Source organism: Argentina anserina, chromosome 4 (genome assembly GCF_933775445.1).
Source record: "Argentina anserina chromosome 4, drPotAnse1.1, whole genome shotgun sequence".
Taxonomy (NCBI): Eukaryota; Viridiplantae; Streptophyta; class Magnoliopsida; order Rosales; family Rosaceae; genus Argentina; species Argentina anserina.
The window spans coordinates 17,459,802-17,486,232 of record NC_065875.1 but is presented as its reverse complement, the minus strand read 5'-3'; the positions used below and the strand labels follow the sequence as shown (position 1 = coordinate 17,486,232).

Here is a 26,431-nt window from a genome sequence, read left to right as displayed (position 1 = left end):
ATAGATAAACAAAGGAAGGCAAATATAGGCAACAGTGGAAACTGTGGTATATACTATATAGTGTAGCCAGAGAGTAAAATCTTGATGTACTTTTGAGTTACTATGAAAAGAACAGAGCATATCAGAACATAAGAACACAACAAGTACTACAAAAGATGTGTACGTATCAAATGAGCTACATTGTTGTATTTTTTGTCCACCGAATCTATGCCTAAAGACAATTATCATGTCTCCTTCCCTTCTCCGCTGCAAATCACAAGCCAAACTGGGGAGAAGAACTGGAGAGAGTTCTGAAAGAGAAAAGCTAAAAGATATACTGTAGCAGTGTCACAAAAGTAGTCTGGCCAGAAGATACTTGAACCGGCAATCTGTCATACAGGAAAAATCCGCCATAGACTTGAATTGTCATTATATCTCGCGTTTTAGAGTCACACTGGTGATACCAACAGGAGATTTCGGCCGATAATGTTCATCTGTATCAACCTCTTCAATTTCCTGATTGGAACATGGAATCAAAAAGAATATACATGAGAAATCCAAGCCTAGGTGTAACAAAAGGTTACTCAAGACATTCAAAATTATTTACCTGCACCACATCCTCTCCTTTGATGACACGTCCAAACACAATAAGCTTATCATTTAAATCTGGTATTGGTGCCGTTGTGATGACAAGCTCAAATCCTTTGTTCTCTAGTTTATTCTTCGTAGTTCCAAGCATAAACGCTTCATGCTTTGGACTGTGTTTCAGACAGTAAGACAATGCTGTCAGTTTAGGGGGAAAAAAAAATACGAGCCAAAATCTTAGATCATTAGAAACAAACAAACAAACCTTGTCACAAGTTGACTACGAAGCTTCTTTTTTGATATCCAATCTTCAGCCACTCCAAGCCCTAGGGAATCCCCTCCTTTAATTACATAGTGTTTTATTACGTGACTGAAGAGCATCCCCTTAAAGTGTCCCTTTTGACTGCATAATTAAGGTGTTAGAAGTGTCTTGAGGATCTGCTATATTTCGTAATCTTAGTATAAAGAAGTTAATGTCCAATGATTCACTTAATAAAGTGATTTCACTTAACTTAGTACTTGAGACCTGAGACAGCCTAGATGTAAGTCAATTAGGTATATACACCAGTAACTATTCAGATAAACAGAAGCCTCTAAGCAATGGTGTACAATTCACGATTCACAAAGGTATGATATTACAAAAATAGTGGCAATACCTTCACAATTGGTCATAAAAAAAGTTTATACAGGAATCTTATGCTTACCAAGAAATCAATGATAAATTAACTATAAATAAGAACTTTTACAGGTTCAACTGTTGAAGTAATATATTCACTATTTCACTATACTCCCACTGTCTATGATTTTCAATTTCATACTCTCACTCTATTGGTAAACTAAGCTTCAAACAGGATGATTTAAGAAAACTAAACTGTACATGTATCCAAGTAAAGATTAAGGGTCTGCATTATTGGATACTTACCATAAGTCGAGAAATCTGTCCACAACCTCTGGAGAACCATCCTTGAAAAGTTCCGCTGTGATATAACCTTTTGATGTGTTCAAAATCTGAAAAAGAAAATGGTAGGGAAGAGAGAAAGTAAGTAAGCATCTGCGTTGCGCCAAATCAAACGCCCAATTGCCCAAATCTAATACATCAGCAGCAAGATTAAATGCTCCAAGAAACTAATTTAGAAATCCAAGTGTCCTAAACCTTTCTACTTTCCTATTAGGCTACAAGTAAACATGAAGACAATTTGTTTAATGAACACCGTTCCACTGCAGCATGCAAAGTCTAAAACCCAGATTTGAAGTTGTCATCCAAAACTTGCTCATATTTACACTCACTGATTTCAATACACATAATTGCTCAGTTACCATTTATTCCAAACTTCCAAATACCACAAATCCTAAAACACTCATTTACAACTGTAAATAACTAAATATATATAACTTACATAACAAACAAAGCCACAGCATCTTAAATCTACCACCCTAATTACGGTTCCAAGTAATATAACACAGTAAAACAGAAAGTAAGAGCATCAAATGTGTAAGAAACCTACAGCATAACCAGGAAGATCATCCTTCTTTGCAAACACATCCATTTCCTGGAGGAAGAACACAAATAGAAATCTCATTAAAAAAAGCACATAATTTACTAATAACAATAGTAACAAACAAAGCTGTATCCAAAAATAAAAAAGTAAAAAACAAAGCAAATCACCTCTTGAGCAGAAAAGTTCGAGCCGGAATGATCGAGAGACCTAAATTAGTAAAACCACAACCAAATTTTCAGCACCCAAAATCATGAACCCCAACAAACCAAGAAAAGAAATGAAAACAAATAATACCTTCTGGACCAATAGCGATAAGTGGCGACCAAGGACAAGGCGATCAAAGCGATGAGTAGATTGCACATGATTATGGTAGTGACACTGATCCCAGTCGGCCCCTTCTTCTTCTTGCTCTGTAGTAACAGCGCCTGGGGCTTTATGCGAGCCATGATCAAACTTGGACTCCTAACTACAATTATTCAATCGGTGAGTTCGGCTTGATCCCCAAATATAGCTGGAACTGAAACCCTAGAATTTCAGGGATTTAGGGGAGAGTTAAGATTGGTCGAGATTGATTACCTTGGGGATTTGATTGATTGGAGATATGAGTTTTTCCTGGGCTTGGTCGGGATTTCAGATAAACTCTGGAGTTTTATCTCTTCGATCTCCTTTTGTTGTTGTTTGGCTTTCTTGTTTTTGAAAATATTTCAAATCGACGAAAGGGGGTGGGGCCCACTCAACACCTCAGATTGTTCCATCCAGCGTGTTGATTTCTCGGAGCCCCGGTTCGTTCTGTTGTCACCGGTCTTGGGTTTATTTCGCAAAAGAATTTTCTTTGGTAAAACAATCTAGAACTAATAAGAAGAAAAACAATCTTCTGTAGCTAGTAATGATGCATCATTTTCAACCACGTTGTATCGTATCGTCTTATCAATCTATTATTATAGTGATCAAGGATTCAGACAATTAGACATTGAAATTGAACTTGACGCGTTTCTATTACCGCCTCAAATAATAACTCTAAATATGCAGAAATCCAGTAGTAAAACAAATACATGTAGCCCCTCACATAAGTCTCCTTGCGTTTCAAGCATGTTGCCAACAACTTCAATGATTTGGACTTTGGAAGATGCATTTGATTTAATGTATCATCTGTCAGCTCAAACTATATCCAAATTCATTCATTACTACACATGCATAGAGAGGTCCAGCCTCCTCATCAAAAACTTGGTCTGGGAATCCTGCTTATCAAGTCACCACCCCAATCAATGGCTCACAGCTCAATTTGTGCAATAAATGGAGGGACCTTACTCAAATTATGAATTATGCATCAGAATACTAACAAAGAGGGGGTTCAAATATGTTTTCTTTGTTCCTACTTTAAGCATGATCAATCAGTATTTGCAAAGACTTCAGCAATCGAAACTCTATGAAGCAAACCATAATTTCATTTATAAACAATAGGCTCAAATGACTCAAGTCATCATAGTCAAATATGACAGACAATGAAGAAATTACAAAGAATAGCCTACCTTTCATTTTTAATGACAGAAGATGACTAGGAGAAAGAAAATTCATCAATAACGTACCAAGCACTTTAGTCTTTAAACTTTTCTAGATTAATATCCCACACAGTCAGTCTCCATATCAACCTTTAGAAATGAAAATGGAAGCCATGCTCATGCAAGAGCAGCAAACACAGACAAACTGGTACTTATTAGCTAATTCAAGTACAAACAGACTGGTGCTTATTAGCTATTATTCAAACACATCCAAACCCAAAACATCAATCACCCTCTTAAAATTCTCACACAGAAATGCAGCAATTTTTTTTATCCAAATCAAACTTGATCTCCTTCCTAGAGAAACCACTGGTGCACAGCAACTCCTAGATCCCTTAGCCTTCCATGTAGAGCAATGCACTCCCAATAAGCTCTCTTGCTCTTATCAGTCTTTCCATTCTGCCACCACTCATTGTTACATTCCAGAAACAACTCATCCACCAGGCAGATTGAGCGCTTCTGCATCATATCGACAACAACTTCTGCTTCTGCTTTCATCACAACATAGTCTTCTTCTTTCACATTCTCCTTTAGCCAACCTGAAACATCCTTCTGCGGCTTGCTTGAAGCTTCTTCTTCAGCCTCCAGTTCAAGGTTGTGTACTTCAAATTCTGTATTCATTTTAGGATAGTTTTGATGAAACCATTCAATTGCGCCATTGCTTTTCTCATTCAAGTCCACATTAACAAACACACGGCGCTCGTAATTTTCAAGAGAGTTCCCCAGCAGATCAGGGAGGAACTTCATCTTCTTCAAGTACTGGCTAGATTTTGCCAAACCACGTCTTGGTGGCTCAAGCAACACATCTTCAAGACCCTGTAGGACGGCCTCCTTGGCCTCACTTCCAAATTGGCAAAGCCGGCGGCGGCCAGCATTCTCCTGCTGCTGCTCAGCAGCCGGACCGGTCTTCCTCATTGCCACAAAAGTCGAAGCGTACCGGCGAAGATACACAATCTTGTAATTGGAAGTCTTACTAAAAGCATTTGAAGGGTCATTGCTTAGAGGAACAGCAACAATGCCACCAACTTTCAAGACCCGATCCACAAATTTAGCGTCAACTAAATCAAACGCAAACACAAAATCCACAGACTCGTCCTTGAACGAGCTCTTCCTCTCCGAATCAGAATCCATAGCAACTTCGAATCCATCACCAACAACATTCAAACTACGAAGAGCATGGATCACACCAGCATTGCTAGGACTCACAATGAGAGACTTGTCTCCCTCGACACGAAGGCCTTCACCAGCCAAATCATTGAAAATCATACCCAATTGCTCAAATTTGAACATGTCAGACCCACGAGTGCTTTCCAATTCAGAAACACTCACACCCTTAATAATAGACCTAATGCAGGGCAGTGTGAGCATAACCAAAGCAAGAAAAACTGACCGGGAAACAATGCGCATGACCTTCTTATCCGGCAGCCTCACCACCAATATCTCACCGGAGTCCAATCCGGCCCTGAAATGACCATGCTTGACCTTGAAACCGCCACCCAAATCCATGTTTTATATAACAGCAAGATCAGATCTCTCTGCAGAAGAAAACTAGCTCGAACAGCGCAAGCTCTCGGAACAAACACGAACACTTGGAAAAAAAAAAAAGAGGTTGCAGATTGCAAAATGACTGCAAATGTTAGAGAAAATCGAGAGGGAAAACGGCAAGGGAGAACATGTTTGGATTTAGCGGGCACAGAATCTGGCGGAGGTGTGATTTGCACCCACGAGAGCTACGAATTTGGTTGCGCTCCAAAGAAGGGATAACTGCCTGATCCTCTCAACTTCCATTGCCCTCCTCTTCTTTACCACCATGCAAATTCGCTCTAAATAATCTATCCCCCTCTTAATTAGTGAAAAGACTCACTTCTTTATGTCTCTCGCCCCGCAGATCAGAATCCAAGAGATTGACGCATCAGAGTGTTCAGCCGGCTAACGCTTGGTCATCTGAGAGCGCAATCTCCGGACGACGAGGGCGAGAGAGAGGGACTTTGGGGGCTGGGAGGAAGAAAGAGAGGGAATTGAAATGGGGGAAGAGAGAGAGAGAGAGAGGTGGAGGTTTATACGGGGGAATGGGAATGGAGGAGAGAGAGAGTGCGAGATTCGCGGGAGTCACATGAAGAAGAGGCGTGTGGGAGGAGGAGGAGGAGAGAGCAAAGAGCATGGCTGGCTGGGGTTTGTCCGTCCGTTGGAAAAAGCTTCGGTGGGAGTTGGGCTTATTTGGCCCAAAAAAACAACTCGATCTCTGTAACAGAAAGAAGCGTGGGGAGAAACATTGCCAGAAATGGAGTTGGGGAAGATAAAAATAGATATAGATAGATAGATGGGGTTTGTTTTGTTGACGTTATCTATCTAACATACGTGAATAATGTTTTGGCAGGTGCTGTGGCTATTCTTACTGCAGCTCCTATAGCAATGGAATTAGTTCCTGATTTCTATAGCAATGCAATTAAAATGGTTTGACATACCTATATATATCACAGTACTAAATTCCTACCAGACTAGAAAACTTGGGGACTTCTATGGATTACTGCCTTACTGGTGATGGCAAGGTAATTGATGCCACTGTATCTGAGGAGAGGAAGAGATGGAATGCAGCCCTTGGAATTTATCACAGGCTACTGACCGATATATATTAGTGAAAGATATAATCTTTGAGTGTCTTGTTAAGAATTAGCTGAATTACTAAGAATTTAAAAGAGCGTCTTGCTTGATAAATGGTGCATCCTGTAGCCTAAAACCCAGGGTAATTTGTAAGTTGGACCTGAAAGAAAATAACTGAGGAAGGCTTTCCAACCATATCATCATGTCTCCGGTTCTAATGTTCATGCAGGTGTTTAATCCTTGATGTTAGGCCAAAGTGCCAAATCTCAACATAAGTGTCCTAGTCTCTTATGGGTTGCACCAAGTTTATATAAGGACGACCAAAAGAAGTATACGGCTCAACACCAAGGGACGCTTTATAAGGGAAAGAATGCGGCATGAAGTTAGACAGCAGGCAAGAGTTTGTTTGTGTTTTTCTCTGCTTGTTTGGGTATGGGCCTCTATAAAGCATTGGTTTTATTTGGGTTATTCTTCTTCCCCGGCACTGCAAATACACCTCGGTTGAAAATGGCGGTTTCTCACTTCTCAGTAACATCATTTCGCCTATTGTGTCAAGTACCCAGTTTGGTAAAGTAAGGCTTTCCTTCCTCTCACATTCAATGGACAACCCACTAAAGCTTGAGGAGTTCCAGGTCCAGCTCTCACTTCCAGTACAACCAAAGTTTGCAGAGCCCTAGAAGCCCACTGTAAGAGCTAAAGTTTTGATCTTTCTCGTGCACAGCACACTTTCTCTTTTGCTAACTGAAGCACTATATTTTCATATGGGGAACCATTTAAATCGTTGTAAAATATGAAGAGATTCTGTATATTTTTCTGTCAGGCTATTATTTTGTGCAGCAGCTAATGGGTTAGTGAAGGTGGGGTAGAAGTAGTACTAGTATATGATAGCAAATTTGTATACTCAATAATTAGGGTACTCAAATAACCCGATTCACAAATTAAACACACCTCTCTAGAATTCTATCTGGCATTGATTTACTTTCTGGTCTTCATTTGTGGCCACTGTTAATTCCTACTCATTATCTTGTTGAAATCTCGAGTAATAATTCTCGCGGTTTCAGTTTATAGTACTAGACAATTCAGAAATAATTACACAGTCAATAATTGCATTGGCAGTTTCCGGAGCAGTAGTTTCTTTCTAGTCTGTTATAAGCACTTAATCTTGAGTATGAACATTCCTTCTTTTACTGTCGACATGGATTTTTCTCCCTTATATAGGCAGCTAAGGTTAATGTTAGCAGCTATGGTTAAAGGACAATGATTGACATTGATTGCACTAGACTGTATGTACCATCATTTGTGTAAAGACTAGTTTCCAAGAACAGCTAGGATCTGATTTCTGATTAACCAAAAAAAAAAGGATCTGATTCTGAAAGACTGAAAGTAGCAAATTTGCACAAACAGGCATACGGTTTAACTCAATGATTTTCTGTACCTGGCCACCAGTTCACATGGCCGGTCTGATCTACATAGACTTGGTTTTTCAATACACCGAAAATTGGTAAGAAACATATGGTAGGCAAGAATAATTTGTATAACAAAAAAAAAATTACAGAATCAGTAACATTTATGGATGACTGGATGAGTGAGTCGATTGTCCTTTCTTCACGGTATAATTTTCTTGCAGGAACAGTATGCTGAGTTTTACTGCCTTTTAAGATAACAAACTGCATCATCTTGCTTTTGATACCTCAAGTAACTCGTAGTATGACTTCAACATCAATATTTATTTCATAGTCTCGTGCATTCTTCAAATCCAGTGGCAGCAAAACACCAAATAAGAAATGATTGCAAAATACCATGAATTGCATTCTATTAATATGTGCCAACCTTAATTAATGTTGATATGGTGCTTCTGAGGCTTTAGACATCTAAGACTTATGTATTATATTCAATGCATGAGCTAAACAACACCATTTCAGGGATAAGAAAGAGCAAACCCATAAGATCCATGGAGGGACCTATTACATTCAATTCATGCATCTAGTTGATCTGATTTGATTATGTGGTACTGATAGAAGTAACAAACAAAAACAGGGGTAGTGATAGATCAAATCAAAAGGAAAAACAAGAAAATAATTAGATAAAAGGGCCCTTATAGTATAAAAGAATGCAATCGAACACTGGTGGCAGCTACCCCATTCAAGAAAGGTTTAGTTACAGAATTTTTCCGCTCCATACCTGTTAACCGATTCGCTTCTTTTAGATGAGAAATAATATGGTTAACAAGGCAGCGAACAAGGTTCTTATAAGGAAGTTCAATGAAGACACTGATATTGAGGTGGTGGGGAAGCTAGAGAGGAGCTGTGAGCTAGAGTCTAAAAGGGGGGTCTCCATATTCACTAACATGATGTGTGACCCTCTATGTAGGATTAGGTTCTACCCCGTTCATATCATGCTGGTGGGTTCATTACTGTGACTTCTTCCCTCTTATTTTGCGTTTAAAAGCAAACATGGAAAACTTTTCCATGGATCATACCTCATAATTTTTGGTGTCTCCTCTAAGAGGCATTTGCATGATTTACTGCTTTTTTATATGGAAATCCCCGTCCCTCCAAGACCTTATAGATGTGATTCATCGCATTGCTCGAACACTAATATGTTTGGAAATTGCCAGCAGGTAGCACAGCTGCTTGAAAATGAGGAGCTTGTCGGAGTAGTTAGAGGATGCATCAAGCATGTGGGGACTGGCTTTGGGGGACATGTGATGGGTTGCATACTAGGCCTTCGAGTCTCTCCCACACACCGGTATTATCCACTTTTTCTTCTTATTGAGTAGAACTTGAAGGAGTCTTCTCTAAACTCATTTTAATTCTCCCTCAGCCATGCAGTCTGCTGATATTCAATATTGAAAATCCTGCGTTTTTTTAACCGAGTTGCAGCATAATGAAAAGCTAAATCACCTGGAAGCCTCTTTTAGAATCATCCATATATACCTGACAACTTGGCAAGTAATTATAGAGAGCGGTGTACTAAGGTATTTCATTGATATTAACTTAGTGTGTTTGTTTGATTAGGCGGATGGGAATCGGATTCCAATTGATGAACTCAGTGGAGGAGTGGCTGCTGAGAAATGGAGCACAATACACATTCCTGGCCACAGAGAGGAACAATACCGCCTCCACAAATCTCTTCACCGCCAAATGCAGTTACATGAACATCAGCTCACTAATCATATACGTGCAATCAACTTGTTCCTCTGCAAAACATCTGCTGCACCAAACTATTAAAATAGAGAAGTTGCATGTAGACCAGGCAATTTCCCTGTATGAGAACAGGCTAAGAGGCAAAGACATATTTCCAACAGACATGGATGTGATCTTAAAGGAAAAGTTCAGCCTAGGCACTTGGGTGTGTTATTTCAAAGGACAGGGTTGGATCAACTTGGATAGTGAGGAATACAACCATGGAACTATCACCAAAACTCAAAGCTCCTGGGTCATCTTCAGCATATGGAATACCTGTGAAGCTTACAAGCTTCGTATACGAGAGTCACATCCTCTGAGTTATTTTCATGCTACCTTGAGCCATGCAAGAGAGAAAATCTTCTCCTGGTTGAATATACCTCAGAGTAACGTCTCATTGCAAAGCTCTCTTGGGTTTCTCTTTCTCTATGGGATGCATGGGGAGGGAGAGCAGTTTGGTGAGCTCATGAAATCTGCTTGGAACTTCGCATTAGGATTGGGGCAGAATATGAAGCACTGCGAGTTGATTATAACTGAGATGGGACTATGTGATCCTCTCTTAAGGCATGTCCCAGACAATCCAAACATTTCACGCATCCATGATCTCTGGTATGCGAAAAGTTTGAGCAGCCGCAACACTGATGACGAAGATGATCTGCTAATGAAGGGACCTCTGGGAAATGTGTTTGTTGATCCAAGGGAATTCTAGGCCTAGTTTGTTTCCCCAGTGCCCAATCTTCCAAAACAGCCAGAACTAGAGCCAACAGTATAATGTTTTCTTTCTTCTATTTTGGTTGCTTGCAATTCTGGAATACAAAAAAATGTAATGGTATGATGTAATATATCGTAGTCATTTGTCAATGACATATTAGCATGTAATTCAAGAAGAAAACCTCAATTTGAGCAATTGCAAGGATGGTTTGGTCATCGTCCACAACTATGTAGTTCGTTTTGGTTTCCAGTTCAACATAAGATTTGTCATCAAATTCCAGAATCACATTACCACAAAAGCACAACTGTTCAATTGAAACCTGAAGGATTTTGGTGCAACTGTGTCAACTACAAGGACACTTATCAAATCCCTACTCATTCATAGAAATCAGTAATTCGGTCGAGCTGGAAGCAAATGAAACTCTTTCCATTCATAATTTCCTTCAAGTTAAAAGATGATCTTTTAAGGGTGTAACCTGATTATGAAATTTAAGCAAAAGAGCAGAGACAAAAGAGAAGGAACAAGGAAGCAATTCTTTAAAAAACAGCCCCGACTTCAGAGATGACAACGGGAACTGAAAATCCAAAATATCTCTAGTATTCTGTTCTCCCGTGTAAATGCTCCAACCATTGTGTCCTGCTCAGTCATCTCTATTCTTACTCGTGGTGCTAGCATGAGAGGTTTGATCAGTAAGCATCTTCAGAACAGTGATCAATGCTCGCAGTCGGTCCCATATGTTCAAGCCATAGAGGGCTTCGACAAGCGACCCCTGGAACTCAAATCCATTCTCTCCAATAGGATACTACAGTTGACCATTAAAGAAAGGCAGACAGATTTGTAATTTTAGTATTTCAGAGAAAGAGAAGAAAAGGGAGAACTGCAATTTATCAATATCTTAAATTGAGATCTGACCTGAATAGGCTTTGGTATCTTGGTTTTGATGTAGGGCCACCATCTATCCTCGACAACTGATTTTACAAGACAACATGCCCGCAATCCTTCAACACCAGCAAATCTTCCAAATCCACTGTCTTTTACACCTCCAAATGGCAGGGACTGGAAATCCAGGAGACAACATTAGTTTGTTGGATTGACAATGCCACCATGCTAGCACAATTACACAATATCGCTATCACTATAAATACTAACATTGCACCAAGTGACCAATCTAATAGATGACAGCCCTACATTTAAATATAAGTAGAAAGCCAGGCTTTCTGCAATCATATAAAGCAGAAATTTATATGTGTACCCAACTATTGAAAGAAGAAAGCAGTGCCAGATATTTTACTCGTAAAGTCTCTGGTTGGCATACATGAAATTCTGGGAGAATCATAGATTCCACCTTCATCAAGGTTGGAGTAAAAAACTAAGAAACCATGAAAAAAAAACATAGGACATGTCACTGTTCTAAGTTCTAACAACTTGAGCATATATTACCTGACACATGTAATTTGATGCAAAATCATTTATTGCAGCAACTCCGCACTGTATCTGGGAAGTTATCTCTCTAGCACGACGCTGGCTACCAGAGAAAACAGCACAGCCAAGACCGTATCTTGAGTCATTGGCTAGTTTGATAGCTTCTTCATCAGTGCTAAACTTCATTATTGGCATGATTGGTCCAAATGCCTCCAACAACGCAAGAAAACATTTAGCTTTATTTATCAATTGAAAAATTAAAAGAATGATTAAAATGCTAGTAGAACAAAGTATGACTTTGGATACCTCCTCTTGCATCAACCTCATCGTGTGATTTACATTTTCAATCACAGTGGGTGGAAAGAAGTGATCAACTGCATCTTCACCTATGTGGCCAAAGCTTCCCCTAACAACAAGTTTTGCGCCTTTGTCTAAGGCATCATTTACTAGGTTCTGAAGCCTTTCAGAGTGCTCTTGCATACATATAGCACCCATATCATACTTTCCAGCAAGTGGTGGGCCCTGGACAAGATCAATTAACAGAATCATGAGTTCTAACATGAAGTTCTTCAACTCAACAGCTCTTGTAGAACACGTGTATGAAGCACAATTGAATAAACTTCATTGGAAGGGGCATACTTACAGATGAAACAGATTTCACAATCTTCGAAACTTGATTGACAAATGAAGAGTAAATGTCCTTGTGAACATAAAATCTCTCAGCCCCAGCACAGTTCTGCCCACTTGACTGAAGAACAGCTCTCACAGCAATTTGGGCAACCTAAATAGAGTAATTTACACCCATTAGGACACATAGTATTTGAAATAACAGGAACAGAAAGTTGAGGCAGAAATTTAGAATGCCATAGAGGCCACTGTAATTTCCAAGCTTAATAGCATTGTAAATACTAGTAAAGGTAGGAAAATTCCATACACGTTCCACATCTGCATCTTCACATACGATAAATGCATCTTTTCCACCAAGTTCAAGTGTAACTGGTGTAAGTGTCTCAGCAGCATTTCTCATTATCTGTAGGAATAACGGAAGCAAAAAACAATAAGCATTGCATTAAAGTACAGTGATTTCTTCATTATAATAGCAGCCACCAACCTTAGGGAAGACAAGTGCAGTTCCTTATGTTAACTCTTAGGGTTCTCTTAACATATAACAATTCCAACGACCAGATTACGTGTAAGAAAACTACTTGCTAATTGATCAGATGAAGAAAATTCAAATAAAATTATCTCTCATGTATCAATTGACTTGAACTTTCTATACACTTGAAAAACTTGAGCAAAAAACTAAATAAAAATATATAAATAAAAACAATGCATGTGTCTCTAGAAAACTAAAGTTCTAGCAAGGTTAGAACCCTGGAATTTAGAAGTTACTGATAAATGCTAATTTTATTTTAACAAAAACCATTTGTCAACATCAAAAGATTAACAATTTGGAAGTGGAGAAGCCTGTTTCAAAAAATTAAACTTTAAATCGTAACTTTTTTATTGATAAAAAAAATTTATAAGTTCTTCAACTCCATGAAACAAGAACATACCATCTTACCCACACCCGGTGATCCAACAAATATTAACTTGTCAACAGAAGACACAAGTGCTTCACCAGTTTCAGAAAACCTAGTGAGGCAAATAAAAAAATTGATTAAATAAAGATAATAAATGAGCCTAGAAATAAAGTGTCCTTTTTAGCCTGTTCAAAAAACTACAGTACCCTGTTATGACATCAACTAGATTTTCAGGAGCTCCTACAGCAGCAAGGGCAGATTGGATAATGCGGAAATAGAAGCACCCAGACCAGCTTGCATGTTCTGAAACCTAAAAAATTTGCAAAAATTTTGGGTTAAACTAGTAACTGAAAACCACTGAAGATTTCATTATGTGAGGATGGAAAGAAAAGGATTTCTGATCTCTAGTTAAAAATCCTATGAATTGCATGCAATATATGGAAACAGGGAGGGGTACAGCAGTGTTCTAATGGAAATACAAAGGTGCACAGAGTGATCAAACAACTACGAGCATTGCCCAATTAACTACCTTAATCACAATACCATTTCCCGAAAAAACTGCTGCCAACATTGGATTAAAGATATTGTGGAAAGGATAATTCCACGACACAATGGCACCAACAACTCCAAGAGGGTGAAATTCAACTTTAGACCTCTTGTGAATCATTGATCTTCCACAAGATCTGCAAAGTTTCATGAATAACAAATTACAATACGGCACATATATGGCTACAGATGGAAGCAAATGTATAGCCTACAAAAAGTAAGGTTAAATACATAGGAATGACAAACACTTTTTCCAAACAAACACCACTACAACAATTGAACTAAACATTGTTCGAGTATTGCACATCACATTAGTAAAATGACTCAGACATTAGATGTAGATAACGTCATACAGAAGGATATACCTGTATTCAGGCTTTAGCCACCACTCACCCTCTGAGAGAAGCCAAGTGATCTTCTCACAAGTTGTCATTATCTCTCCTAAAGACGCATCTACCATTGTCTTCCCCGTATCACGTGAAGATATTCTGATCAAAGTGATATATGAGTCAGTACAAATCATGATAGAAGGAGTAAAGTCAACCACAGGAGAAAGACTGTAAATGTGGACGTTGGTGGATTACCAAAAATAATAAACAATTAAACATAGTAGAAGAAACCATCACAGAAACAAAACAAGTACTCCTACGTAATACATTTTTTTGGCAGTCCCTATGTAATAACTCAGACAACAGTAGTAGGTGTGGTGATGCACACAAAGAGAGGTAGAGTTTGAATAAGGTACTTACTCACATATAAGGTCTTGATGTTCTATTATATACTTGAGAAGAATCCGAAGAAACAGGCGTCTTTGCTTGAAGCTACTCTTTGCCCATGTTTTTTGTGCCTTCCTTGCCAGTAATACCCGCTCCTTGACCTGAAACGAAGATTTACACCATTAATCTCCAAATAGTTGTAACGATCTGAGTTCCATCTCTACCACCATCTAAATTCTAGAGTAATACATCACAGCAGCCCCAATATGAGAACAAAATCTCAAATGAACCCATCCATTTAGAACTTAGCAAGCATTCTATAACAGCTAACTTCAAAGTTCAAATGTAAACAACACACAAACCTCATCGGTTGTCAATGCAGGGAAATATCCCAGGTATTTCATGGTCGCAGGCTCATAGCACTGAACCTTTGTCTCTGATTGTGCTGTCCTTCCCCTTGGAGGCACCTGCACAGTAAAACATCATAACAACATTATAACCAGACATTAAGTCCTTCTATGACTATAAGCAATCACACAGTCACTTTCATTCCCTACTGACTAGGTAAAGCTCCCAACAGCCCAACAATGTAAAACACAACAGATGCACAGAAGCTCGAAACACTTTGGAAACAGAAAAACCTAACCAGCATTACAAATCAAACATATAAAGAAAAACTCACGTATATGAAACTGTTCTCCTGCGTCTGATTCCCGTCGTCCAATACTGCCATTAATCAAACCACACAAATCAATCAACCAAACAAAGCACGATAAAGGAGAGAGAGAGAGAGAGAGAGAGAGAGAGGGGGTTACCGTCAGAAGCGTCGACGTCAATGGAAGGGACATTGGGAGGAATGAGCATCAAGAGGAACCTACAAATGGCGTAAGCGAAAGCCAGGACGAGCAGCGGCCACCAAAACGCCATCGTTTGTTGTTCTTCACCGAATCGGAGTCGGCCAAAAACGGAATTGGAACACAGGAAAAGAGCGTCTCAGAGTGTTTGGAGTTGAACAAGACTCGACTGTTTCATTTTGGGTTTTCTTTTCGCAAAACAAAAACTGATGCCCGGAGTGATCGCTTTGCTTTGTTTATGGGTTCTTCGTCGACACAAGTGTGAGGACTTCGACGGCTACGATGGCATCTCGATCTGTCATTCCGACATGAGGTGTAAAGTGGAGACTGGTGACTAAAGATTGGAGAAGTTTTCAATGTTACTTACCTTATTACTTGTGCGGGTACAGTCCCGCCTGATTTTACGGGATAGAAAGAGACAGATGGGTTGTGGCCTTTAGATTTAAAAGAAACCGCTAAAGAAAACCTCTTGAGTCCACACCGATTATTTATCCTCCTCCATCCCTCTCTCCCTCATCTCAGTTTATCTTGCTTTTCTTTTTTGCTTGTTTCCTATCTCTGTCTCCTCTTTAACCCTTGTTTTCTTTCTGTCACCCAATTGAATCATTAATCAAAAGATGATTAATTTTTTATATCGATTGGAACAAACTTGAGAAATTAAGAATATATGGATATTTACTGTTTCAATTGAAGAAACCCCAAAGAATCAGACCACCATATAAGTCAAAGGAAAACAATAATCGAATATTTCAATTTAGAAAAGAATGAATCTAGGATTTTTGTTCAACCCATAAATCTTGAATTTGGATTGTTCACCATTAACCCTAACCCAATTCCGATGAATCTTAATATTCATAAATTCTAATTGTTCATGGGTCCCTTGACTTGGCGAGTGGTGAAGAAGAAGAATAAAATCATTGGAGTTGTTTATACTTTTGGTGACGGACGGATCCAAATCTTGATTCCAGGATGAGAAAGTCTTCGTCACAACACCCTTCCAGGCTTTCGATTATCGCACTAGCTTCATGAAACTGGGTAGTATTTACTAGTGATAAATCTCGATTTCTATGGGTGGAAATATCATGGGTTCATGGATTGTTGTTTCTGGAGATTTGAGAATGCAGAGATGCAGAGAGAAAGGGATGGAGGAGGATAAATAATCCGGCTGGACTCAAGAAGTGTGTAAAGTTTTCTATAGCGGTCAGATCTGTTTCTTTTAAATCTAAAGGCCACAACCCATCTGTCCTTTTTTATCGTAAAATCAGTGCCGCAGGTGGGCGGGACTCTTATATCAAATTAATCTTTATTTTAAGAAATTAATAAATTACTTAAAAGTATCCGACAATAATTTAATTTACAAATAACTCATTACTTAATTTAATAAAGTAAATAAATACCAATATTTACAAATATTGACAAGTTGTCACATGTCATACAATATTTTATTTTTTTATCCCTCTTTGACCTATAGTGTTTGCTACTATCAATAAAGATGTTATCTGCTACTGTCGATTATAAAAACTAACTGCTACTGTCGACTTGGAAGACACTGCTACTGTCGACTTAGAAGGCACATGCTACTATCGACTATGAATCTAACTGTTATTGTCGACTTGGAAGGTACCTGCTACTATCGACTTGGAATGTACCTGCTACTGTCGACTATAAATCTAGCTGATATTGTCTACAGAGAAACTAACTGCTACTATGGTTTTTGGTGAGCAAAATTCAAAATTTCAAAATTTCTCAAAACATATGCAATATGGTATTTAAATGAAAGCCCATGACATAAAGAACAACTTTATATATTGGTTCACCTCCAAATTGCCGGTGGTTTGGCCGGAAAACTTAAATTTACCGGAAAAAAAATAAAAAATGAGGAGAGATAAATTTGTTAGATTTATGAGTGACATTTGGTAATTTTCACGAAAATAAGGGTATTTTGGATATTTTTATATTAATTAATGAATAACTTTTGTTTTACTTATTCTTTGACTTGAGCTTGTGTCCTAATTTGTATAAGAAATATGAAAATTGAGTTTTTAGTTAATTTAAATGTGGTTTAGTACTACTAAATAATTTTCCCTTAAGAAATATCATTAAAATTATTAGGCCACGACAAACAATCACTGTTCGTTTTAAATCACACTTTTACTAACTTTTTTTTTATACACATTTTTACTAACTTTAGAGCATTCTGTTAAGCGTCTTCGCTTAGAGAGCCCAAGATTAAATTGTCTAGATTACCCTTCCTCTTTGTTACAGCAACGCATAACCAATGCCACCACCTTTGCATCCTCTCTCTGCTGTCGTTCGGCGAAATCCACAACATGCAACCACACCAACGTCTTAGCTAAGTTCATCTACAACAACGTAGTAGTAACCTCGATTGAGTTCTAATGAAAGATGATTAAGCTAGAGATGATTTCGGCGAGTTCCTATTGGTGATCTCAATATATAATCCTTATTCTTTGTCAATTACTCGATTCTTCGTTAATTTAATGAAACTCAAAAACTAATTTATTTTCATGATAAAGCGTTGGTTAGAACGTTTATAATAAACCATGTAAAACATCATTGTTAGTATAAAATAAGCATGGATCGTTCAGTCTGGGGAATCAAAAATGCCTCAAAACTTATCATGTTATTGGGGGATTTGATTTGGATTATAAAACTACTACTTAAAATAAATATTAAATTACTTATACAATTGATCTACCACTCATCACATAACCAAAACACGAATTCTTCTCATGAAACATGTATGACACGCACAAAACAACTAAAAGGCAGCAAGCAATTTTCGATTCAATCTTAATCCATTTCAATTCTAATTATAATTAGAGCCCAAAGTGGTTCATCTAATTGTTAAGACTTCTTAATTATTTAGAATCAACGAAGTGTTCAATCTTAAAGATATGCTAAAAAGAGTTCAACATAACGAAGCGTACTGATTAAACACAAAGAAGCACATAAGCACATTAAGTCGAATTGGAGACATGTACACAAGCATGGTGTCACTCATCTTGATTAAGCATGCAAATCCTAGAACTATCACAGCCATATACAAGTACCATTAATTGAAACACAAAGCACATAACTCAATTAAAGATTACTTTGGTGAATGAAATCGCAGTCTAAGGAGAACCATGGTCGTGGCTTCCTCAAGTGTTGATTTAGATGTACAAGTTCATGGAATTAATCAAAATAAAACCTAAAAATAAATCGGAAACCCACTGCCCTTATTCATCAAGCATGGCATACATACACATTCATGAGTTCATACAATCAAAACATAAAAATCAAATAAGTCTGAAAATATGTTCTTCATATATAAAACCGAAAATAACATTCAATAATTCATACAATGAAATCGAAAAATTCAGAAAACCAATATAAAAATTACAAGCCATGGATGAATCACACATTAGAAACCTTGAAGGATTCGGCAAGATGATGAATTCTATTATGGAAGAGGAGAAATGGTAGCACGATTTTGGTGGTGATGGATGAAGCTTGTGGCTTGAATTTTTTGGATGTATTTTGGCATAGGTTCGGCTTAGCTTTGTGAATGAGAGGTGATGCCAATTTATGAGGAATGATGTGCCTTATATAGAGGAAGGAGGGGAGGAGAGCTGCTCGGTTATGGGCTGCTTGGTCCATCAATGCACAGCTATGATCTTCTATTCATAAGTGCATCGAATGGCTCTCATTATTTCCTTGATAAATTCAGCCTTTATGTCATCAATTCTCTCTTGTATGCACGGCATGACTCTTATCCTTAGGCTGATTTGAAGGCACAGCTGATCTCCTAAAACTTCTCAAGTGTTTTGCACGGCTTAGACTTCCTATCTTTTCTCCTTGTTGCCGTGAGTTAACCCTCCAAATAGCACGGCCTGATATCTTTATTCTCCTTTAATTTATGAGTGAATGGCTCGGCATAGGCCTCCTTCTTTTCCTTGGTTTTGGACTTAAGTCGTGAGTTATCTCCATGTGTCACACAAATTCCTTGATTTCTCTAACTGTGAGAGGCTTCTTCCTCAAGCTTTGTTGTGTGTAATCCTCTTGTTGTGCACGGCATCCCTTATCTCTTCAGCTGATCCTTCTTTCTTACAAGGTAGACACAGCATATGACTCATATTTCTTCTCAAATTCGTGCCTTATCTTCATCTCCCATCTTGCACGGCTGAACTCCTAATTTAATTCATTGAATTATCTCTTAAATCCAAACCTGAAAATAAAAAAAGAAAATCAATAGTAACTGATAATGTATTTTGAAAATCATGTCTTAATCTAGTTTTTTGTTGTCTTAAAAAAACACATGCAATAGATGAGCTCAGCTAGATTAGGAAAGTTTCTAATTTGCAAAAAAGAAACTTACTAGAACAAGTAAGTTACTAGAATATGAAAGTTCATTTATGAAAATTTCGTAAAAATAGTTACAGTTCAAATATGACTCTCCCAAATGGTACGTTTCCTAGTCTAACAAGAATTCCTAATGCAAATATGACTCTTAAGATATCGACAATGCGACCAAAACGTAGAAATATGAAGACTCCTAATCCAACTAGATTTCCTAGTCCTATAAGGATTCATACTCAAACTAGGACTCTAGACCAATTCTTTGTTTTTAACTCGTTTAAGCACAAAGACACATCCAGTACCGTCTAATACTCCTATTATGACTCAATGACTCGATATTACAACAATAAGGGCTAAATAAAGTACAAATGGAGGTAAAAACATATTACGAACGTTGCACAAAGTGCTCCTATCATCATCCTTTAGTACATGTTCAATGCCATCACACCATCACTATCGTCGTTCTTCTTCCCGGCATAGACTTTCAACCCCGAGACCCCAATTGCTTTAAGCTGCACTTTGTAATTTCTACCTCTATTTAAAGGCGGATTTAAGATTGAAAAATGGGGTAGGCTAATTCGTGCAAATTTGGTGTGAAGTCAAATATTTTTTTTATAACATATGTGCACAATTATGAGTGATAGCTAAATATACCATATAATCATTGTCATTAAATTAATAAAAGAGTGAGTAAAAATTAAGGATATATTTGCTAGAAAAAAACTAGATCAAAAGAAAATAAAGAAAAAATTGTGGAAAGAAAAGAAGAAAAAAAGGAAGAAAAGAAAATGAGTTTGCTGAGATTTGGACCCATGAACCGACCTACATATCTCAAAACCCTTGACCAACTTACCCTCCACACACATATCATAAGGCACATAAAAAAATTTAAAAGTAGGAGATTGAATTATGTCTGGTCTACAGCCCACCTGAACAGGTTCGCCACGGAAGAAAATATGCTGTCCCTTTTTCTCTATCCCCTTCTCTGTCTCCCTTTTAAAATCTAACATGTGTCAATTTCATCCAAATCAGCTTAACAGTATCTTACCCTGCTAACCCCGTTTAACTCTAGTCTAACCCAAAACCTAACTCAACTCTAACTCATTCTTATTTATTAATTATTTGATTATATTTTGAAAAACAAAAGGGGAGAATATCGAACGACTCTATATCTCTTCTTCATCCTCCTCTTCCCACGTATATTGCTTTTCCCACTCTTCTGCAATGAACAAATTTTATCAATTTTTTCTTGTTGATTAATATCCTAAAGGTTAGCCAATGAAGTAGTATTGAAGATATGCACTCTGAAGTCTCAAAAGTATATGCAACCTTGATCATGAAATCTTTCAAAGAAATACCAAAACCTCGATTATGCATTCAAATTATAAAGCTAAATGACCATTATCAGATCCTTGGGTTTGCTTGACGTGGGGATTAATTTTTCTTTAGTATTTGCAAAAGGTGCTGGTGTGTAAATAAAAGTCTGGTTATATGGACGTGCTTTAATATCTTGTTTGCTTGGCTTGGTTCATACTAGTTGAACACTAGTGTCTTATTATCATAATTACAAGTACATACCTTTGTACAAGAGGAAATAACAGCCTTATTGTATATATTAATATGTGTTATGTTATCTAGTTGAATGCATGAATAGATAAAAGGAATAAAGATATAGAATGTCAACAACTCAAAAATGAATTCATTGAAACAGACTTACGATATTTTTAGATCAGACATTGCAGAAGAGCAACTTAGTCTCAAGTTTCATTACAAAAGAAAACAAACACCAATTGAAATGTTCATATTATGGCTCTGAAAAATTACTTTTTTCTATGATCTAAATAAACAGAGGACTTCAGCTTTCATCTCATGGATCATCATGCTCTCCCCTCTTCGATTTCATGATTCATCTTGGGGTTTTTGAGGTTGTGTAAAGCATGTCTGGTCTTTTTTCAGTAGAAATTGTGCATGCACTCACACAATATATGCTTTCATGAAACTTCTCTCAATCATACAATTAACACACTAATAAGTTTAATCAACAAGGACATGTATAAGTAATTTAGAGATGGAACCTTGTTGATAATTTGTCGCCAAATCTTGCTGATAATTCATTTTAGATTCTTGCGGATAATATATTCCAACATTAGAGCCTCCTAAATTCTGTAGATATATTGAAGTACCACACACAAAATTTCAATAATAGTAGCAAGTACTAATCAAGCACATCATAAACGTATTGGTGAAACATATAGACATTTAGGGACACTTTAATATTATTCTTGTTACCTGGACAAATTGAAATGGATATGTGAACTGCATTGGGGCGGCAAACTAGGTGATGTAAATTGCGCTCGGGGAGGCAAAGCGGGTGATGTAAATTGCAGTTGGGGAGGCATGGTACTTGGCTTGTGAGTTCTATTACTGATGTGAAATATCTGTATAAATCATATTGAAACATCATTATGTATGTCCTTAAAATTAGCGTATATATATGTGCGTGTGTGTCTAAAGCTCAGAGAGAATGATAAAGTTAAGAATACGTATTACCTCTGGGAATTGGGCTCTATGAGTCAATTCCATGTCTAGCATGCATAGTAGATAAAGGAATCTGGAGCAAATGTTTTTAAATTAATTCATAAATAACCAAGTAAGTAGAACATATGGTATTTTAGAATAACATTTTCATATATTACCTGAAGTAAGTGTGGTGGTTTAGGTAAAACTCTATTGTTCATACCAGATTTTGTAACAATGACCTCCTGAAAATTGAGTACGGTGAATAAATAAGTAAATAAAGCAATAAAAGAACTCATCTTCAACATATTAGTAAAAAAAAAAGAGATACTTGTTCAGTCATTTTATCTTGTGAGGTAGGAACACTTATGGAATCAACAACTGAAGGATGTGTTGGCAATTGCATTTCCTGTGTCGTGTGGCCTTGATCTTGTGTAGCAGGGACAAATGTGGAGGTCACAGTTGAATGATCTAATTCTGGTTCCTTCTGGTGTCTAGATGAAGTATCTACATCTTTTCTAGGCCTTTTATTTCCTAGGAGCTTTTCCAAAGCATTCTTTGGTCTGATGGAATCCTCCTTACGAACAATTCTTTCTTTAACTTTAATTCCTCTGACTCTATGCTCATCACAATCATCAGTAATAACCTCAGGTGCACAATTGTTGACAGGTGAGGTAACTTGAGGTGCTTCTTTATTGTTCTTCTTCTTCTTCAGAGTCTCTTTAACATCAGCTAATGTTTTGTGAAAAGCCACTGTAGCAATCTCATAAGCTTCATCAGATTCAGTAGCAATTGTTACAAGTTCAATATGCAAGTGAGCCAAGTCTCTATAACGCCTTGCTATTTTTGCTTTTTCATCATCATCATCATCATAATCTGCTTTTGAACAAGACACCTTTGGTATTTGATCTCTGATATCTTTTCTCCATCTATTCAAGATGTATTGGTCAGGAATGGTCTTCACATTATTAGATGACAAAACCTTTAAAGCATGTGAGCACAAGATTCCAGCAAACTCAAACTTCTTACAACTGCATGAGATAGTATTTTCGGCCGAGTCATATGTTACAATATGGTGGAAATGCTTTCCATGAGCAGTAACTTCATATATGTGCATCGGTTCAATCTCACAAAATAACTTTAAGGTGCAATCATGAGCTTTACATAACTCAACTTGGAACCATTTAAACACTGCTGGTGTGTACACTTTTGCTGCATTCCTCAACATTTTCACAGGGAATGACAATGAAGGGGAGGTCTGACTTGCCTTGAAATCAGCAACCGACTCATTATAACGACAATCGTCAACCAATCTTTGAAAGTGACGGAAAAAACGCAACAAATCATACTTGTAACTCACATACCTCTTTATAGCATTATTCATGCTTTCGCTACGTTGGGTGGTGGTAATATCTGCACAAAATGTTTGTCGACCATAAACTAAAGCCCATTTCTCCTTCAAATCAAATAATCGGTCTAACCATTTATTTTCTTGGAGATTGTATTTTTCAAGCATCTTCTCCCAAGCAATTAAGAAGTCTTCAACATCTTCATAGTCATATATGATACTACTAAAGTCTTTAGCAAAATCATTAAACTTCTCAAAGACACTCTTAAGATGCTTTGCCGTATTTTGATATATGTGCCAAATGCATAGTCGATGATGTGTTTTTGGCCATTGAGAAGCTAAGGCTTTAGCCATTGCAGCATCTTGGTATGTCAATATGCTCTTTGGTGTCTTCTCATACATTGTATTCGCAAAGGTGTCAAACAACCACTTAAAAGTGTCATCGGTCTCATCATATAACAATGCGGCACCAAATATAAGTGTTTCTTTATGATTATTGACTCCAACAAACATCGCAAATGGCCTTCCTTCTTTGTTTTTCCTATAGGTAGTGTCAAAACATACTACATCACCAAAATAATCATAGTCTATCTTCATCTTTGCATCAACCCAGAAAATATTGGTTATCAAATCTTCCGCATCAACTTGTATAGCATAGGAAAAACTAGGATCATTGTATTGCATCTTTTGTAAATATTCCAATACACCACTGGTATCCCCCGACATCATCTCTCTAGTCAGCTTTGAACGTAAATAGTTCCTTAAATCTTCTGCAATAAATCCTAGATGCTCACGCCCTCCAGCTTGTCGACTCAATAGCTCGAGAGTTTCTTTTGGAGCAAGTCCTGAATCATCATCCATATCAACTTGAACATTTTGAGGAAGAGAGATTTTCCTATGAGACCGAAAGCGATGGCTCTTACTAGGAGTTGAAGTCACATGAGTATGATCAGCAACAAATTCCATAACAGTGTACTTTCCAGAAGATAGATCATATTTAATTTTCATTCTTGCTCCACAACCAAATCTTGTCTCAGCACGATGAAATTTGACATATAGGCTTCTCTTGTCTTCTCTACGTTTACCTTCGGCCGAGCAAACAAAAAGCCTATCCCTCAATAACCCACTGGAGGATGTATGTGCTTTACTTAACCTAGTACCAAAACCAAATCTGTATGGATATCGATTGTAAAAAGCAAGTGCATCTTTTTCTGTATCAAACTCCATACCAACCACAGGAATCAATTCTTCACTCATTCTAGAATGAATTACATCAGCATTTTCTCTAAGTCTTGTGGCTTCTTCTGACTCTTCTTCACTAACTCCAACTTCATTATTTTCACCATCAAAATCATCATTCAAGTCTATAGTAGTACTTGTAGCCTCCTTACTCTGAAATATAAGATCGATATATTAGAGGTGTCAACTATATATATAATATTTCATACGCTCTGGTCATATATATACTTCTTGGTAATTCAATATGGCTTGATCAATCAATGTAATCTCATTTTCAAGTGATAATCGTTCCAAATTCTGGAAAACACACTTGCACACCAGTTTAATAAATATGTAATCTTAGTAATCTCCTCTGATCTAGTGGTACCTCAAAATCTAACACACACTACATGTATACAGATTAGAAAATTCTGAATTCAAACAAAAGCTTCAATATATCTATATATAATTAAACTATATAAGCTTTAAAAAAACCATAATGACCTGTGTTGATTCTGCCATGTTTGAGTTCGATGGCATAGAAAATTCAGGTTCCATGGCTAGCAAGCTTGGCATTCAAGTTTGGCAATATTCATACAAAGAACAAAACAGACAATCGAAGACAATGAGGAAAAAGAATTCTATTTCGATTCGCAACTTGGTTTTGCATCTTTTATAATTTCATTGATAGATGAAGACGAAGAAGAAGAGGAGTTAGGTTGACGTTTGATATAATCATATAATAAATAAGGATGAGTTAGGTTTTGGGTTAGACTAGAGTTAAACGGGGTTAAGAGGGGTAAGATGTTGTTAAGCTGATTTGGATGAAATTGACACATGTTAGATTTTAAAAGGGAGACAGGGAAGGAGATAGAGAAAAAGGGACAACAGATTTTCTTCCGTTCGCCATTGCCTCTATCTACCTCTGCACTTTCAAATTTGCAGACTCCCATATTTCTTTCCTTTGTTTCGATTTTGCCGAGAATATAATTTAAGACAACAAGACGACCTTTTTGGAGGCCTGAAGGGAGGAGGTGGGGGACAATAGGAAGAACACAGTCGTATAGGATGGAGTGTTGGGTGGGTTTGGAGATAAAGGCAAAACAGACCCATGATATTCAACCACATGATAAAACGTAAAAAGAAAAATCAAATCACCATTTCCATAATAATACGTATTAAAATAAAAATTTTGGCTCTCGGAGGTCAGGCGTATTCCAGAACAGACCGATATGTGGATCAAAGGATAGTTTACAAGTACAGTACAGTACATGAAATACTCGATTAACGAGGTACGTACATGAAGCTATCTAACCTCTAAATTTATGTCAACTCTTTCATATTCGCCACAGAGTACGTTCTCCAATTAGATAAACCAAACATCTTGTTAGACCATGGTTAATTATTTTTTTATCTAATTAATTATTAATGAGGTCATTTACAATAATTCTAATGATTGTTCATCTGCATGTGAGACGGCATATATTTAGATGAATTGAGATATTAACAAGGATTTAGGTCAATTCACCCATATAATGAATTTGAAGTTTTGACTACTCTGATAACAACATACAAAAGGTCATTAATTTTAAAAACATACTGAACCAAATTTATTCAAATCAAGTTTAGTTGAAGAATATCACACCACATAGATAAAGCAAGCTTTCGCTTGCATGTCCTTGGGCTCCTCTAACTGTGCTGAAAGGTGAGTAGTATTGAACAATGCCTACTTGTAATTAAGTTGTAATGGAGCAAAGAATAGGATGTCCTTGTAACCATAACCATAAACCATAAAAAATAAAAAA

At 37.2% G+C, this 26,431-nt stretch overlaps 5 protein-coding genes across 6 annotated transcripts; 1 reads left to right on the top strand and 4 right to left on the bottom strand.

Annotated features, from left to right (window-relative positions):
* Positions 1 to 71: 71 nt before the first annotated feature.
* LOC126790397 (peptidyl-prolyl cis-trans isomerase CYP21-4) lies at positions 72 to 2,845 on the bottom strand. 2 transcript variants are annotated; one of them, XM_050516611.1, is made up of 8 exons: positions 2,640 to 2,845; positions 2,358 to 2,525; positions 2,231 to 2,270; positions 2,070 to 2,114; positions 1,487 to 1,572; positions 830 to 967; positions 587 to 737; positions 72 to 495 (listed from the first exon to the last, which is right to left on the bottom strand). In XM_050516611.1, exons 2-8 carry the CDS (start codon positions 2,507 to 2,509, stop codon positions 409 to 411), a joined length of 699 nt encoding a protein of 232 aa, XP_050372568.1. In that variant the 5' UTR covers positions 2,510 to 2,525; positions 2,640 to 2,845; the 3' UTR covers positions 72 to 408. The 2 variants fall into 2 exon arrangements, with proteins under 2 accessions (XP_050372568.1, XP_050372567.1); XM_050516610.1 differs by having other exon boundaries at positions 2,358 to 2,529; positions 2,640 to 2,844.
* Positions 2,846 to 3,919: 1,074 nt separating this feature from the next.
* LOC126792294 (uncharacterized) lies at positions 3,920 to 5,128 on the bottom strand. Its single transcript, XM_050518751.1, has one exon. It carries the CDS (start codon positions 5,126 to 5,128, stop codon positions 3,920 to 3,922), a length of 1,209 nt encoding a protein of 402 aa, XP_050374708.1.
* A 3,313-nt stretch (positions 5,129 to 8,441) lies between these two features.
* LOC126790378 (probable N-acetyltransferase HLS1) lies at positions 8,442 to 10,117 on the top strand. The gene is made up of 3 exons (XM_050516594.1): positions 8,442 to 8,624; positions 8,844 to 8,971; positions 9,241 to 10,117. Exons 1-3 carry the CDS (start codon positions 8,442 to 8,444, stop codon positions 10,115 to 10,117), a joined length of 1,188 nt encoding a protein of 395 aa, XP_050372551.1.
* A 405-nt stretch (positions 10,118 to 10,522) lies between these two features.
* On the bottom strand, positions 10,523 to 15,529 carry LOC126790370 (aldehyde dehydrogenase 22A1). Its single transcript, XM_050516582.1, has 14 exons — positions 15,143 to 15,529; positions 15,010 to 15,053; positions 14,690 to 14,794; positions 14,361 to 14,488; positions 13,977 to 14,099; positions 13,595 to 13,748; positions 13,272 to 13,375; positions 13,099 to 13,177; positions 12,477 to 12,572; positions 12,186 to 12,323; positions 11,849 to 12,064; positions 11,561 to 11,752; positions 11,033 to 11,176; positions 10,523 to 10,922 (listed from the first exon to the last, which is right to left on the bottom strand). Exons 1-14 carry the CDS (start codon positions 15,252 to 15,254, stop codon positions 10,761 to 10,763), a joined length of 1,797 nt encoding a protein of 598 aa, XP_050372539.1. The 5' UTR covers positions 15,255 to 15,529; the 3' UTR covers positions 10,523 to 10,760.
* A 6,580-nt stretch (positions 15,530 to 22,109) lies between these two features.
* Positions 22,110 to 25,184, bottom strand: LOC126792292 (protein FAR1-RELATED SEQUENCE 5-like). Its single transcript, XM_050518750.1, has 5 exons — positions 25,131 to 25,184; positions 24,876 to 24,944; positions 22,392 to 24,800; positions 22,240 to 22,305; positions 22,110 to 22,154 (listed from the first exon to the last, which is right to left on the bottom strand). Exons 1-5 carry the CDS (start codon positions 25,182 to 25,184, stop codon positions 22,110 to 22,112), a joined length of 2,643 nt encoding a protein of 880 aa, XP_050374707.1.
* Positions 25,185 to 26,431: the final 1,247 nt, after the last annotated feature.

Bases quoted from the DNA above. Each gene is read 5' to 3' on its own strand.
- LOC126790378 (XM_050516594.1), top strand. From the start codon at position 8,442: ATGGTTAACAAGGCAGCGAACAAGGTTCTTATAAGGAAGTTCAATGAA. The intron at 8,625-8,843 runs GTGGGTTCATTA...AATTGCCAGCAG, and splicing joins ACCCCGTTCATATCATGCTG to GTAGCACAGCTGCTTGAAAA. The intron at 8,972-9,240 runs GTATTATCCACT...TTGTTTGATTAG, and splicing joins CGAGTCTCTCCCACACACCG to GCGGATGGGAATCGGATTCC.
- LOC126792294 (XM_050518751.1), bottom strand. From the start codon at position 5,128: ATGGATTTGGGTGGCGGTTTCAAGGTCAAGCATGGTCATTTCAGGGCC.
- LOC126790397 (XM_050516611.1), bottom strand. From the start codon at position 2,509: ATGGCTCGCATAAAGCCCCAGGCGCTGTTACTACAGAGCAAGAAGAAG. The intron at 2,115-2,230 runs GTGATTTGCTTT...TTCTTCCTCCAG, and splicing joins CGAACTTTTCTGCTCAAGAG to GAAATGGATGTGTTTGCAAA. The intron at 968-1,486 runs GTAAGTATCCAA...TTAATTATGCAG, and splicing joins GACAGATTTCTCGACTTATG to TCAAAAGGGACACTTTAAGG.
- LOC126790370 (XM_050516582.1), bottom strand. From the start codon at position 15,254: ATGGCGTTTTGGTGGCCGCTGCTCGTCCTGGCTTTCGCTTACGCCATT. The intron at 14,100-14,360 runs GTAAGTACCTTA...CACTTTGATCAG, and splicing joins CATCAAGACCTTATATGTGA to AATATCTTCACGTGATACGG. The intron at 12,573-13,098 runs GTATGTTCTTGT...TTATTCCTACAG, and splicing joins CACCGGGTGTGGGTAAGATG to ATAATGAGAAATGCTGCTGA.
- LOC126792292 (XM_050518750.1), bottom strand. From the start codon at position 25,184: ATGGAACCTGAATTTTCTATGCCATCGAACTCAAACATGGCAGAATCA. The intron at 24,945-25,130 runs GTCATTATGGTT...TGTGTTTTCCAG, and splicing joins ACATGGCAGAATCAACACAG to AATTTGGAACGATTATCACT. The intron at 24,801-24,875 runs GTATATATATGA...CTTATATTTCAG, and splicing joins CCATATTGAATTACCAAGAA to AGTAAGGAGGCTACAAGTAC.